Raw genomic sequence first — 15763 nt, forward strand, 5'->3', positions numbered from 1 at the left:
TATACCATTTATCTCTCAGGCTTCATCTGTGAAATGAATGTGAGTAACAGCAACGTGCACTTCACAGGTTCAGATGAGAGTAAATAACACGAGGTACATAAAGCACTCAGCACAGTTCCTACCACATACTTCCTTGATTCAGCCTTATTATTCATTTTTATGAATATAAAGTATTATTGTAAGTGGAATTTATTTTCATGCATTAAAACTTCAAAATTGTTATGCTTTTATAATGATTATTTGACTTAATTTCAATTCTTTCAACCAGACATAGATAAGGCTCAAAAAAACTCTTTATTGTGATATAAGTAACCCTTGATTCACATACTATTATAGATGTATAAATCAAATGTCATAAATAAATCTTTTCAAATATGCTAAGGACATAACTGCTCCAACAAAGGGCATTTGTGTAATGGGCAAGAGCAATAGCTTTGGAGTCAGACAGACCTAAGATCAAACCCAGGCACTTCCATTTATTAGCCTCACCTTCTTAATCTGTAAAATGGGTATACGTTCATTCATTCAGTGATTGTTTACTGAAGGTTACTCTATGCCAAGTATTGTTCAAGTAAAGTGGCATCTCCTTGGAGCATTAGGAAAGATGATGGAAAGCAGCTAGCCCAGAGCCTGGCACAGAGGACCTAGGAAATGAGACCTGCTGCTATCTATGAAGCACTCCCTGTGCTGGAACTGGGGACAGAGACAGTGGCACATGGTCTTTGCCCTTGGGAGCTTATAGTCCTGAAGAGAAGACAAACAAATGGACAGTTGGTGGCAGCGCGGGGTCCAGGGGCTCTGTACAACAGGGACGAAACACGGAGCGCTGGGGAGCACAGAAGGAAACCAAACCCAGGCTGAGGGCAGAAGCATCGTGGAGCTTCTTCCAGAAGCGGTGGCATCTGAATTCATCAGACAGAGCAGGCCAGCAAAGCATTCATATTCGGGCCCCCTGGTTCCTGTCCTCAGCTGAGAAGAGAGTTCTGTGAAATTTGTGGCTTTCTGCTCCCATGTTGATGGTATTACTATAGCTCCGGTGGAAACACCTGCATAATAATTGGATGCTTTAAAACATCAGTTAAGTGCATCTAAACTGCTTCTGCTCTCCTTGCTTCACTGCCAGGTCCATGAAAAACTCAGGACCCCTCTCTCCCTGGGTTTGGGGAGTTGGACACAATGATCAAACTGAACGTGAACACAGCCTTTTTTGCCAGAGTCTCAAAGACCTCCAGAACTGGAGAGTTTGAGGGGAGAGAAGAAGGGCCTGAGTGTAGCTATGTGGTGTTTTGTGAGGGGTGAGGCTGCAGCAGGAGAGGGACTCATGATTTCTCCAGCCACCCAAATTCAATCCTTGCTTCTACTTTCCCCCATAAACGTTTCACAAATCCTACCACCAGGAGGTGCTGTCATCCCACTGCTGTACAGGCTCTCCAAAGAGGCCCGGGACTCAGGATTGCCAGTTCTTTCACCTCAGGATCTTTTCTTCATAAAGTGTGCCTGGAAAATATTGTATCTTTATAACCTTTTATAATTACCAAGTTTTAAAATTGTAAAGATAGAAAGGACTAAATGGAAAAATGCAGAACAGAAAGACGGGTGTTTCATGTTGAAAAAAAAGGCATTTTCACAATGGGTTTGCCACCAGAACACAGGTGTCATGAAAACCACCCCTAAATCAAAGCCAAAATGGGAAAGAAAAAGACTTATATCAATATTGTCGCTATTGGACACATAGATTCAGGTAAGCTACTTGCCAACTGATCAACAAATGTGGTATAATCTACCAAAGAACCATTGATGAATTTGATGCTAAGAAGGGAAAGAGCTCCTTCAGGTATGCTTGGGTCTTGAATAAATGGTAAGATGAGTGTGAGTGTGACACATCACCTTGTGAAAGTTTGAGACCAGCAAATACTGCATGAGTCATTGATGCTCAGGACAGAGACTTTATCAGAAACATGATTACAGGCACATCTCAGGCTGACTGTGCTATCCTGATTGTTGCTGCTGGTGTTGGTGAATCTGAAGCTGATATCTCTATGGGCAGACCCATGAACATGCCCTTCTTGCTTACACGCTGGAGATGAAACAACCAATTGTTGATGTTAACAAAATGGATTCCACCGAGCCACTCTACAGTCAGAAGAGACACGAGAAAATCATTAAGAAAGTTAGCCCTTTCATTAAGAAAATTGGTTACAACCCCAGCACAGCAGCATCTGTATCAATTTCCAGTTGGAATGGTGACAATATGCTAGAGCCAAGTAGTAACATGCCTTGGTTCAAGGGATGTAAAGTCACCCATGAAGATGGCAATGCCAGTGGAACATGCTGCTTGGAGGTCTGGACTGTGTCCTACCACCAACTCATCCAACTGACAAGCCCTTGCATCTTGCCCCTCCATATGTCTACAGAGTTGGTGATATTGGTACCTATGTGCTAAGTGGAAACTGGTGTTCTCAAACCCAGCATGGTGGTCACCTTTGCTCCAGTCAATGTTACAACTAAGGTCTGTTAAAATGCACCATGTTGCAAGCTCTTCCTGGGGAAAATGGGGTTTTCAGTGTTAAGAACGCATCTGTCAAAGATTTTTGTAGTGGCAACATTGCTGGTAACAGAAAAATGACCCACCAATGGGAGCAGCTGGCTTCACTGCTAAAATGAAGCACCACCCAGGCCAAATCAGTGCTAGCTACGCCCTTCTGCTGCTTGTCACACAGGTCACATTGCTTCCAAGTTTGCTGAGCTGAAGGAAAAGATTGATCACCATTCTGGTAAGAAGCAGGCCCTAAATTCTTGAAATCTGGTGATGCTGCCGTCATTAATGTGGCAATCTCACTCAAAAAGGACAGTCTCACACAACTATGCAGAAGGTGTATCATCTCAGTGAATTCTCACAATTGTGGTGTGGTTCTTAGTCCGTTATATAGATTTAAAAACACACACACACACACAAACTGACACTAGCTGGGATGGTGACTCACACCTATAATCACCACACTCTGGGAGACCAAGGTGGGAGGACTGACCTCAGGAGTTTGAGACCAGCCTGGGCAGTACAGTGAAACCTCCGTGTCTATTTTTTTTTTTTTAAGAGAAAAAGAAAGAAACTGATGCTAAAGGAGGTGAGTAACTTGCATGAGGAATACTTAGCTATTAACGGGAATGCCCGGTTCATCTGAATCCAAAATACCAGCTCTTTCCAGTAGACTAGACTTCTTAGATTAAGTAAAATAATGACAATACTAGCATTTACTGAGCACTTACTATATGCTAAGCACTGATCCAAGCACTTTACTCATACTAACTCACATCGTCCTAACAATAACCCTATGATATTATAATGTAACTCCCATTTTACAGGTAAGTACACAAGGCACATAGCTAGCAAGTTACTAGTACCTGTACTCTTATGGAAAGATTAATCAATGCTATAAACAATGTTTTATTTTGAAATCAAGAGCAAAATGTTCATTCCTTCCTTTTCCATGAATATTAAAAAGATCTAAAAACAATAACATCAACATTAATTCAGTAGATAGATAAAGAGTTTTTCATTAAGGCTCTGAAAGGATGGAGGAAACAAAGAGACCAATTTGAACCTCTAAGAATGTGAAGAGTCATAATAATCCACAACATTTTACCCACTTTACTCATTTTTGCCTCAAAATAATATACTTCACATTTATCCTTCAAGGCACAATGCCCTTTACTTTTATTTTTTGAGATGGAGTTTCGTTCTTGTTGCCCAGGCTGGAGTGCAATGGCATGATCTCAGCTCACTGCAACCTCCACCTCCCGGGTTCAAACAATTCTCCAGCCTCAGTCTCCTAAGTAGCTGGGATTACAGGTGCCCACCACAACGCACAGCTATTTTTTGTATTTTTAGTAGAGACAGGGCTTTGCCATGTTGGCCAGGCTGGTCTCGAACTCCTGACTTCAGGTGATCTGCCCACCTTGGCCTCCCAAAGTGCTGGGATTACAGGTGTGAGTCACTGCACCCGACCACAATGCCCTTTATATTACAATAAACTCTTTCTCTGTATAATAAAATATAAGTATATTACAGTTTCTCCTAATTCACGTTTTATGTAAAATATGTATTAAGGCAACAGATATTTGTTCCTTTTGAAGAAAACTAATTACATCTTTGTGTATGAGAGATTCCTACATGTTAACAAAAATATAGTGAGTCAAATTCACAATTTAGTTAAAATTAGGACTTGAAATCAGGCTCTTCCCTTTAGCTATATGACACATTTGTACTTTACATGACTTCAGATGGCCACTACAGTTGACAAGTCATCTGTCAAAAGTCAAAACGGTCTCTCTAACAACGATAGCTAGGATAAAGCTGTGAACATTTGTGAAATTCTACCACTGGAATGTCTTCATTTTCCTGTTCCCATCATAGATGGTGAATTTGCCCGTCTTTTTGGACAGCTAACGAAAATTGTTCTGCCACTTGTGTGACCTGGGAGAAAGTAACTTAGCCTCTCTATGCCTCTGCTTCCTTATTTGTGAAACCAAAAAAGAGAACCAGAGGTTTCTATGGGGAATAAATGAGTGAATATATGTGAAGTGATTAGAACAGGATCTGACACACAGGGTGTACTCAATAAAAACTGTAAGTTTTGTGGTATTTAAATTGTTAGTACAGAGTATTTTCTCCTGAAGCTAGTTTTGGATGGGAAGTAGCGCATAAGAAGCATCATTATGGTAACTTTCTAGTTGAGGCAATTGCACACTTTTTACAAATGTTTCCTTTGTCCCCCATATCACCAACAGGGATTATCTCAATGATGAAGCCTTGTGGAGTAAGTGCCAAGAGCCTCTCAAGGTGGTTCCCTGGAATCTGACCCTCTTCTCCATCCTGCTGGTCGTAGGAGGAATCCAGATGGTTCTCTGCGCCATCCAGGTGGTCAATGGCCTCCTGGGGACCCTCTGTGGCGACTGCCAGTGTTGTGGCTGCTGTGGGGTAAGTTAAGGCTTTTGCTGTTTCTTCTCAGCACGAGGGAGGCCAGGTCAGGCCACCAGCACTGAGGGAACGAGGGGGTAAATGTGGCCACCTGCAGAAAACCAGCCCAGGTTGGGAAGTCCAGTCAGCCCAGTCTGTCAGCTCATGGAGACAGACACATTGCATTACTGGAACCCAGAGCACATTAAGACACCCAGGCTGAAGTTGGCCATAATTTTCAGCCTCACATCCAGTTGACCATAGTTCTGGAGACAAAGGACTCTGTCTATATATAAACATTTACAATGATGTTTATATGAAGATCCACCTGAAGTGAGTATTTGTCATATGGGTACAATGTCAGCAATAGTACATCATGGTCTGGGCTGGCATGTTCTCACTTCCTCAGATGAACAGAACATACCAGTGCAAAACCTAGATTTGATATGATTTCTGATACAGAAAAAGAGGTGGTTCTTATATGGGAAGAAAAAAGGGAAATCACTCAGGCTTTAGTCTCTAAATAACATTGTAAAATACCAACAACAAAATACTAAAAATAAAAACAGACTTGCAGACAGTAACACAGTCTGATTATTTCAACTAATACCCAAATCAAATTAGGCAATTATTCACACACTTACATAAAGTTATTAAAAGCACAGATTGATGTATGAAGAAAAAAATAAAATAAAACTTGAGAGTTCCCTAATTGGGGGATTATGCAAATATATGTAAATAAAGGTCTATTCACGTAACGTAATGTTATGGTAAAACTTTAAATGACTCAAATTATTTTATTTAAAATTTAAATAAGAAGGCCAGGCATAGTGGCACATGCCTGTAGCCCCAGCTACTCAGGAGGCTGAGGCACGAGAATCACTTGAACCTGGGAGGCAGAGGTTGCAGTGAGCTGAGATCGCAGCACTGCACTCCAGTCTGTGTGACAGATCGAGACCCTGTCTCAATAAATAAATGAATAAATAAATTTATTTTAAATAAGCATTACATGTATATAACTCAAAAACTAAATATGTGCATGTATACACACACGGAGAAATATATAAAGCTATTCAGTTGGAAAGTCTCCCTCCGGCCTTTGTCTTCTATCCACCCAGTTCCCTCCAGTCTCCTCGCCTAGGTAAGGTTACCTAATTTCTTATATATCCTGTCATAGTATCTCTTTTTATTATTTTATTCTCCCTATCTTAAAAGAATGTTTCCCCCAAAACTGCAGTAATATCGAAAATCCTTATGAGATACTGTTATTAGCAGGATACAAAAATTGTACATAATATACAATTATATAAGTAGGAGAAAACAAAATTCTGTGAATAGAAAAAAAAAAAAAAATCCAACCAAAAGTTAAATAATTGTTATTTCTAGGTAAGAAGACTAACTTTTTTCCTTTAATCTAGCCTACAGTATTAAAAAAATTTAATAATTATATATTACTTTTTAAAAATGAAAAATATAAATAAGTCCCCCAAATCAGCAGTAAAATGCATGTACTACAAGTAAATTTCACTGTGTATTTCATTTTTATTCTACAAATTTTCAGTTCTATTGTATTATATTTAAATGTTTGGGTCTTTAAACCTACTAGAGAGGAAAAGAAACAACCAGCTAGCAATCCACCACAATTATTTTTATGATAGCGACTGAGAATATTGAGCATTTAAATCTTGTAATTCATCCAAAGTGAATGAATGTTTGCTAAATTATATACTGAAATTTCAGTTTCTACATATTTTAACTGCCTGGTAAATTTTCTTTGCAAGATTTATTGAAAATATGATTACTTTGGCTGGACAGGGTGGCTCATGCCTGTAATCCCAGCACTTTGGGAGGCCAAGGCAAGAGGATCACTTGAGCCCAGGAGTTCAAGACCAGCCTTGAACTGGTCTTGACCACGGCAACATGGCAAAACCTCATTTCTACTAAAAATACAAACAATTAACCAGATGTGGTGCTTGGCACCCGTAGTCCCAGCTACTCAGGTGGCTGAGCTGGGAGCATCAGCTGAGCCCACAATGCTGAGGCTGCATGAGCTGAGATCTTGCCACTGCCTACACCCTGGATAACAGAACAAGACCTTTTTTGGAAAAAAGAAAAGAAAAGAAAAGAAAAGAAAGAAAATATGATTACTCTTTGAACTGTTGATAATACTTTGCCAAACCTGAGAATTATCTCTCAATTTAAAAACACATTCATAGGTGTCAGTACGTTGGTTCCTTTTAGTGAGTTTTATTTATCTGGACACCATATTTTGGAGATCTTAATGGCTGAGTCACTCCATAGTTGAAAGACAGTAGATGGACTCCATGGTTGTCAGCGCATGGGCACCAGAGACACAGAAAGTGAATGTACGTCACCAGAATTGCCTATTTTTTTCCTTCCTTTCCTCCTCCCTCCCTTCATCTCTCCTCTCTGTCTCTCTCCCGGCTCCTCCTCCAACTTGTTATTTTGAAAACTTCAGATCTACATAAAGTTGAAGGAATGGTGCAATGAACACATATATACTGTCACCCATGCTCACAAAATTGTTAACATTTCCTCACCCTCTCTCTTTCTGGACTCTTGGAAAGTAATTTTTGGACATCACAAAATTTCACTACTAAATATTTCAGTGCACAAGAGCTGCAGTTTTAAAGTCAGTCTGCTGAAGATTCCTTTCTTGTGGGCAGCTGGCCTCTCATGGGACTGGTCAGCATTCCTGCCCCAGTAGGACACTGCGGAAAGACTTGGGCTCTCAGCCTAGTTCCACAGCTTACTAGCTGAGCAACTCCAGCAAGCTCACTAACTTCTCATAGTCTCCGTTATTCCAACTGCCTCTTGCCTAATTTATGGAAAGAGTATGAGATCAACATCTATCCATTCAGGCAGAAAGTATGTACTGAGAGCTTCCTGAGCCTGGCACAGTCCTTAAATGAAGTGGTAGTTGTGAATGTGCCTTAAAATACATGCTATGAGGCCTGGTTTGAATGTCAGCTGTGTGGTCTTGGCCCAGTCAGTAGCCCTCAACTGCTCCTTGTCTGTAAAACGTGGTTATTAATATCTACTCCTACAGTCGTCAATGGAGTGCCTAGTACAGGGTGACAAGCATGAATTCATTTGAATCCTTAGAAGGCTCGGTAAATGGCACTGAATGTTATTTACTAACCTTATGAAAGTCAGTGAGGTAGCATAGCTTCGAATTTCCTTTAACACAGTCTCTGGGTTCTGCCTCCCTGGTTCAAATCCCAGCTCTCCTACTTGTTAGTGGTGGCTTTCCATGTAGCACTTGGTCTCTCAGCACCTCTTACCAAATTATTTTTTAAAATAAATGATGCATATTGTATACAATGTTTTCTCCTCACATGATGGGTGCACTGCAATTTCAGAATTCATCAGTACCTAATTCATCATCCACAGAACCAACAACCACTTGTACCCCACAAGCTATTGAAATTTTAAAAAATTAAAAACAAAATAAAACAAAAATAAATAAATAAAATGTAACTTCCTTGAGGACTAAATAAATAAATACGTGATGCAAAACAAAATGGAGCCTCCATTCCTATAACCTCAACACAGGTGGGTGACAGATTAAAGCTCTGAAACAAAGATAAAAAAGTATAGGAATTCAATAGGCAACCAATAGGAGCCAGGAGGAAGGCAGGTGATGGGGATGGGAAGAAGGAGGGGGAAAGCAGTAATTTACCTAAATCATGACATCATAGCTAATTCACCTTTTCTACCTTCTAGGGAGATGGACCCGTTTAAACCTCTGAGATAAGCTGCTCAAACTCTACAGCATGATGACTACAATTTCTTTTCATAAAACTTCTCTTCTTGGGATTGTTAATTCCTATCTGCTTCCTAGCTGAGAAAGCTTAGAGAAGGCAGTTATTCCTTCTTTCCAACCAGCTTTGCTCGAGTCAGAATTTTGTTATTTTCAAATAAAAATTAGTTTGGCCACTTAACAAATTTGATTTATAAATCTTTCAAATCAGTTTCTTTTTAGAATTTGCCAACAGGTTCAAAGCAAACTTTTCATGATTCTTTTTATTACAAATGTAAAATGTATAAAGTCACATGTACTGCCATACTACTTATTTGTATATACAGATATTTATATCTTTGGACGTTTTACATAAAGGAGGAAAGCACATTTAAAATGGGAAACTAAGACCAATTTTTAAGATGTATAAGGAAAAAAGAATGATTGATGTATCATAAGTATTGGTTATTTGTCGTCTTTTTTTGCTGACTTGCTTGAGTTTCTTGTGACGGATCTTTTGAGGCTGTCGTCTTGGCTAGGGTTCTCTTAAGTATGTTAAATTAAAACCTGAATTCAGAGGTAATGTAACAAAGATTGCGTGTGTTTTAGGAGGGAGGGGCAAAAGGGTGAATGAATAACAACTCATCTTTTCTACGAATGTTTCCTTTGATCAAACAAAAACAAGTTTTAAAAAATTGATTTGAGTAATCATTTTGTCAGCCTGTTGCCCAGGGTTAAGGTAATAAGTGTTATTATTCTATGTGTCATATTAAGACTAACTGGTTTTATGAGTCAGGCACTAATAGGGCATCAGATCCATTCTGTTGATTTGTGTTCAAACCCCAACTCCACCACAAACCAGCTTAGGGGTCCCGGGACAGTTATTTTCAAAGTCTCAGTTTCCCCGTCTGTAAAAGGACACTTGAAAGACAGTCCATCATACAGGAAATTTTGAAGTCACCAAGGGTGAAGCAAGGGCCTGCAGGGCTGCCAACATAACTGTGTGCAATAAGAAGGGCCTCAGGGAAGTCCAAGGCAGAAAGTCTCCGTCCTGCCCCTGCCAAGCTAATAGGCTGCACCATGTAGGTCAGGCACACTGAAGACTGGGTTTGTCAAAGCCATCAATAAAGTAATTAATGGTCACCTATGGTATGCTGGCCCCTGAGGGGCTAGGCACTGAAAACACAGAGTTAAACGCTATAGTTTTGACCTCACTACAATGAGAATTCTGTAAGATCAGGGATTGTGTCAGGCACCTGAATCTCAATAGGCAGAAGCAAGAAAGGCAGATAGACATTGAAGATCTCATTGCAGGAACTACACACACACACACAGGATTTTGATTCAGTTTAGACCATTTGTTTTCAAACATGGCTGATCATCAAAATTACCTAGGGAATGTTCTAAAATTACAGATTTCTGAGCTGCAGCCTAGACCCACTGCATCTACAAATCTGGGCATGAGATGTGGAAGTCTGTTTCTTTGTCAGTCTATTTGTTTTTGTTTGTTTGTTTGTTTGTTTGAGATGGAGTCTCACTGTCTGTCATCCAGGCTGGAGTGCAGTGGCACAGCCAGCCATCTCAGCTCACTGCGACCTCTGCCTCCCAGGCTCAAGCGATTCTCGTGCCTCAGCCTCCCGAGGAGCTGGGATTACGGGCACCCACCACCACGCCTGGCTAATTTTTGTATTTTAGTAGAGACAGGGTTTCACCACATTGGGCAGAGTGGTCTCGAACTCCTGACGTCGGGTGGTCCGCCCGCCTCGGCCTCCCAAACTACTGGGATTACAGGCATGAGCCACCACGCCCTGCCAGTCATTTCATTTTTTAAAGCTCACCAAGTGATGTCGAAAACCAGCCACTTTGAGTAGCCATTGCGTTAGAACACCACCTGCAGGCACAAGGATGAAGACCGAGTCAGACCCCATTACTGCCTACCAGGAGCTCACATATCACAGACGAATACAAGGTAGTACATGCTAAATACTAAACGGTGACCCAGGTAATGATGTTCCGGGGTAATGATGTTCTGAAGTTCAGAGATGTTGGGCTATTAGGACTGATTCACTTGCCTGAGTTCTTTGATGAGGGAATTTGAATGTAGCTAAGAGGCATCAATTCTTTATCCAGGGGTTTGCAAGGATTCATTATTTTAGATAAAAAGCAATTGTAATCATCATGAAATCTGCTCTCATTATTTTATAGATGAAGAACTGGAATAACTTTTGACGAGTTTTCACAAAAGGCCATTTTTCAAAACCAGTTACCATAAAATTAGAGGAAATTGCTTACTATGGATAAGAGGACTTAAAAGGAAGAGACAGGAAACAAAGGGTAAAGATGAGTGCGCCTCTCCCTTAGAGACCTCTGTATGCACACACACACACCTCAAGGTTGGTCTTCAGACTGTCCAGAAACTTCTGTTATGGGAGTTGCCAACTTCATTTTGCTTAATGGAGTACATTTCTTTATTTTTCTATGCTTTGGACTACAAGTTACTTGAATCAAGAAAATAATCTGATTCAAGTGTAGGTACTAAGGAATACCTAACCTAGCACATATTCGGTAATTCATAGATTTGTTGTGTGAATGGAGGTGCCAGAGCCCTTAATTTTCTTTCTCTTGCACTCTAAGTGAAGTAGTGTCCTTTGCCCTGAAATAAACTGAAGATTTCAACAATGAATAGACAAGGCTAGGTGCAGTGGCTCACACCTGTAATCCCAGCACTTTGGGAGACCAAAGCAGGAGGATCACTTGAGCCCAGAGTTCAAGACCAGCCTAGGCAACATAGTAAGACCCTGTCTTTACAAAAAATAGAAAAATTAGCCAAGCATGGTGACACATGACTCTAGTCCCAACTACTTGGAGGCTGAGGCAGGAGGATTCATTGAGCCTGGCAGGTGGAGGCCATGATCATGCCACTGCACTCCAGCCTGAGTGAAAGGCAAAAAAAAAAAAAAAAAAAAAAAAACATAAAAAAAAATAATTTAAGGCTGGGCACAGTGGTTCACGCCTGTAATCCCAACATTTTGGGAGGTGGGCAGATCACTTGAGGTCAAGAGTTTGACACCAGCCTGGCCAACATGGTGAAATCCCATCTCTACTAAAAATGCAAAAATTAGCCAGGTGTGGCGGTGGGTGCCTGTAATCCCAGCTCCTCGGGAAGCTGAGGCAGGAGAATCACTTGAACCTGGAAGGCGGAGGTTGCAGTGACCTAAGATCATGCCACTGCACTCCAGCCTGGGTGACAGAGTGAGACTCCATCTCAAACAAATAATAATAACAATAATTTTTAAAAAGAATTGACAAAACAAGTAGAAAAGTGGATGTCTATGTGAAAATTAAACATGAGGCTGGAGTGATCTCGGTACACAGATCCATGAGTATAAAAATTAAAATTATATTTTCTACGACCACATTTGCTTTCTAGTTCTGAATGCCATTGCACCAGGCTTTACCTTGGGTCATTCTTGGGATTTTCCACCCTGCCTTAGCATTCTACTGGGTTGATGAGCACAGCGCCAACAATCCACTTGAATAGAGGAAAGGAAAAAGAGAAATACTAGCAAGACAAAACCTAAATTATTATCTCAAAATACCACCCAGCTACACACATATAATATGCTCATGGACCTGAGCTATTAGTGATGATGGGGAAAAAGGAATGAAACGAATTTGTGGATCACACTCAAACACACCAGCCACATGTACAGTTGTCGGCAAAAAGCCATTATAACAAGGTGCTGAACAAAGTTAGTGTGAGTGACATCCAGCTTCTCCTCTCACTGTTCAAACCCGGTAGTGTCTGCCCAGGAACTAAGGACAGCTCTGCTCTGAGCAGATTAAGGAAGACACAGAGGCTCTAGAGGATCTCCAGATGGGGTAAAAAAACAAAGGGTCAAATAGAGCGTTCCAAAACAAACATGATTCTTCCATCTACAGAGAACCAGGAGGCAGCAGGATATGGCTGAAGATTCTGGTTTGATCTCATAAAAAAGAAATCAAAACACATGCAGTGCATTCCAATTTAGTCACCATGACATGGAATAACTGTCTTGGCACTCAACTCTTGAAATGCAGGAAAGAGAATTCTAGGACATACCATAATTTATTCCCAATCTAAGCATCCAAAGATGATTTAGGGAAAAAAAGAAAGAAAAGAAGAAAAGAATGCGTCCAGAGTTTAGAACAATTAATGGGGGAGGGCCACTGACATAGGCCCTCTTTCTATATCCACCTTTCTACAAAATTACTTTGTCCTGTGTTAGAAACATTAATAGTGTGACCTTGACTTTAACCCAATGTATCAGTCAGGGTTCAATCAGAGAGCAATGTCTATGTACACACACACACACACACACACACACATTTGCTACAGGGATTTGACCTTACATAATTGTTGGAACTAGTTAAACAGTCTCTGTAAGAGAGCCGTCTTTGTGTCTGGTGCTGGATCTTGAAGTCCACAGAGCAGGCAATCAACAAGGCAGTCAGACTTGGATGTAAAGCCTGAGAGAGAAGAACAAGCTGTAACCCGCAAGCATGAACTGCAGCCATGAGGGTGGACTGGAACCCTGTTCATTCTTGTTGCTTCTGACGGTATGGGTGTCCTGCAGAAGCTGGAGCCCTTTGTGGTGGAGCTAAAGACACACTACCTGACCCAGGCGACCCAGGCACTGAAGGAGAATCCTGGGGAAGATGAACGGTTGCAGGCCCAGCAGTCCTGTGTTAGTGAGGGGAGGCAGCGGATAGCAACCGTGCCTGTGCGCTAAAAAGCAGATACTCCTTCTCTTCTGCCTCCAAAGCTCTCAAGAATCCCTCCTGCGGCGCACCCTAACAGGAAACACAGGAAAGGGAATTTGGGGAAATGTAGTTCTGTTTAGCCTGGCTCATTACCAAATGGCTGTACCCGATCTAGAGAAGAGAGTGGCTTTTTAGTTTTCTTGTCTGTGTATGTGTGTGGTTTCTTAGTCTAGGTCAGGGTTTCTCAACCTCTACACTGTGGAAAACCTGCCTCATTCTCCCATGACACGCTGTCCATGTCTGAGTGCCTGTGTCACGTTAGGTCGCCTAACTCGTTCTTCCCCCTGGACTGAGAACTCAGAGACTGTCTCATCAGCATTTGCATCTCTTTCAAGCGCTGGGCCTGGCACACGGTAGGTGCTCCCTCAGTGGGATGTTGTCGTTGTTATGATGGTGTGACAGAGTTATTCTGCTCAAGGGAAAATGAAAGGGCTGCTCAAGCATTTTGGAATCAGGCCATTCATAATAAAAATAACCCCAGACCTTGGTAAGTGATGTGATTGACCAAGTGGTTGACCACGTGTTCACAGCTGCCCATTTCTTACCCTCTGCTTTGTCGTGACCACACTTTAGTCAGGCCTCAGCTCTGCTTGCCCCAAAGCCTGAGCTGGCACGAAAACCCCCCTTATCAGTTTAGCTAGAGAACTGTTCCTGTCAGTCTCTGCCCCCTTGCTTGTCCAACTTCCCGTTTCTGCTAAGCTCTGCCTACCTCTCCCAATAAAAGAAAAGCTTTTTCTGTTTGTCTCTGAGACATTTGCAAATTCCTGAGATTGGAGAGCTTTCCCTATTGCAATAGTCCTTTTGAGTAGCATTTCTTCTTATCTAAGTCCATGTTTGTTTTTATTTGACACAAGCCTATGATATAGAAACAATGATAAGCCCCATTTTGCATAAGAGTAAAGTGAGGCTTCGAAAAAATAAATAACTTTCCCAGGGTCCCAAAAACAGCAAATAGGAAATCCAGGCTCCAAAGCCAAATAAATGGTCCGACTATCTGAGGGTGAGTCCACTCCCTCAGCCACTGAGCTAGATTTCTCACCAATTCTAAAATCACCTAGGAAGGAATGCTTGGGTTCCTACATAGAACTGAAAATAATAAAAAGTGTTTTTTGTTGTTGTTTGTTGGTTTTTTTGTTTGTTTGTTTTGACTGTTTTGTTTTTGAGACAGAGTCTCGTTCTGTAGCCCAGGCTGGAGTGCAGTGGCGTGATCTCAGCTCACTGCAACCTCCACTTCCTGGGTTCACGCGATTGTCCTGCCTCGGTCTTCTGAGTGACTGGGATTACAGGTGCCCACCACCACGCCCAGCTAATTTTTGTATTTTTAGTAGAGACGAGGTTTTCACCATGTTGGCCAGGCTGGTCTCTAACACTGGGCCTCAAGTGATCCTCCCGCTTCGGCCTCCCGAAGTGTTGGGATTACAGAAGTGTGCCACCACACCCGGCCAAAGTGTTACTTTTTTTACTGGCATAATTTTTACTGTTCATTTCACCTGAATTAGGGAAAATGATCAACTAAAATATAATAAATATCAGGATTTTTATGCGATTACTCAAAGTACCTCTCACGAAGGGAACTGTACACAGCAGCCTGTGCTCACTCCTGTGCTCTTTATTTCCCAAGTCATTCTATTTTGTGGTTTACCTCATCTGTGTGGAAGAGGCCCGAACGCAGAGGCAGGTTTCTATAATCCTCAGAGTTAAAAGAAAAGGCAACTCCCTACGATCTCTCCTCTGTGACGGGCCGATCCTGTCCCTTCTTCTTTGCCTACCTCCCCTCCCAGAGCTCTCCCTCTGGTACAAACACCGTCCTTTCACGTCCTTCAGGGATAGCTGTGCTATCATCACCTTATTTGAAAGCTGAGGAAACTGAGGCTTGAAGAGGTTGTGCAACAAGCCAACTGCACGGAGCTAGTCAGTGGCAGAGCAGGCATTAAACCCAGGACACCTGGACGTCAAGCCCAAGCTCCCCACCACCTGGCTGTCCTGCCTGTCTCCCTAAGTGTCAACACAAAGACGTCCAATGACAGAACTACAGCTCTCCTGCACTCCACTGGTCAGGCAAGGGGAAGCTCAATGAACCGAGCTGGATGAAAAGGAGCAGCAAGTGCTGATGAGATGGGGCCAAAGGGGAAAATCCCCTGGAGGCTGATGTCAATGATCGGCAGCTAAACCTCCCATGCTACTTTTAAACTTGCCTATCTCGGCCGGGCGCGGTGGCTCAAGCCTGTAATCCCAGCACT

At 41.8% G+C, this 15763-nt stretch overlaps 1 protein-coding gene across 1 annotated transcript in view; it reads left to right on the forward strand.

The window, feature by feature from the left end:
- The window catches only part of TM4SF4 (transmembrane 4 L six family member 4), a 28397-nt gene extending 19475 nt beyond the window's left edge, over window positions 1-8922 (forward strand). The window contains exons 4-5 of the mRNA XM_023215407.2: window positions 4789-4978; window positions 8705-8922. Of these exons, the coding sequence (XP_023071175.1) occupies window positions 4789-4978; window positions 8705-8722 (208 nt within the window). The 3' untranslated portion in view covers window positions 8723-8922. The remainder of the gene's footprint in view (window positions 1-4788; window positions 4979-8704) is intronic.
- Window positions 8923-15763: the final 6841 nt, after the last annotated feature.

Source organism: Piliocolobus tephrosceles, chromosome 2, assembly GCF_002776525.5.
Source record: "Piliocolobus tephrosceles isolate RC106 chromosome 2, ASM277652v3, whole genome shotgun sequence".
Taxonomy (NCBI): domain Eukaryota; kingdom Metazoa; phylum Chordata; class Mammalia; order Primates; family Cercopithecidae; genus Piliocolobus; species Piliocolobus tephrosceles.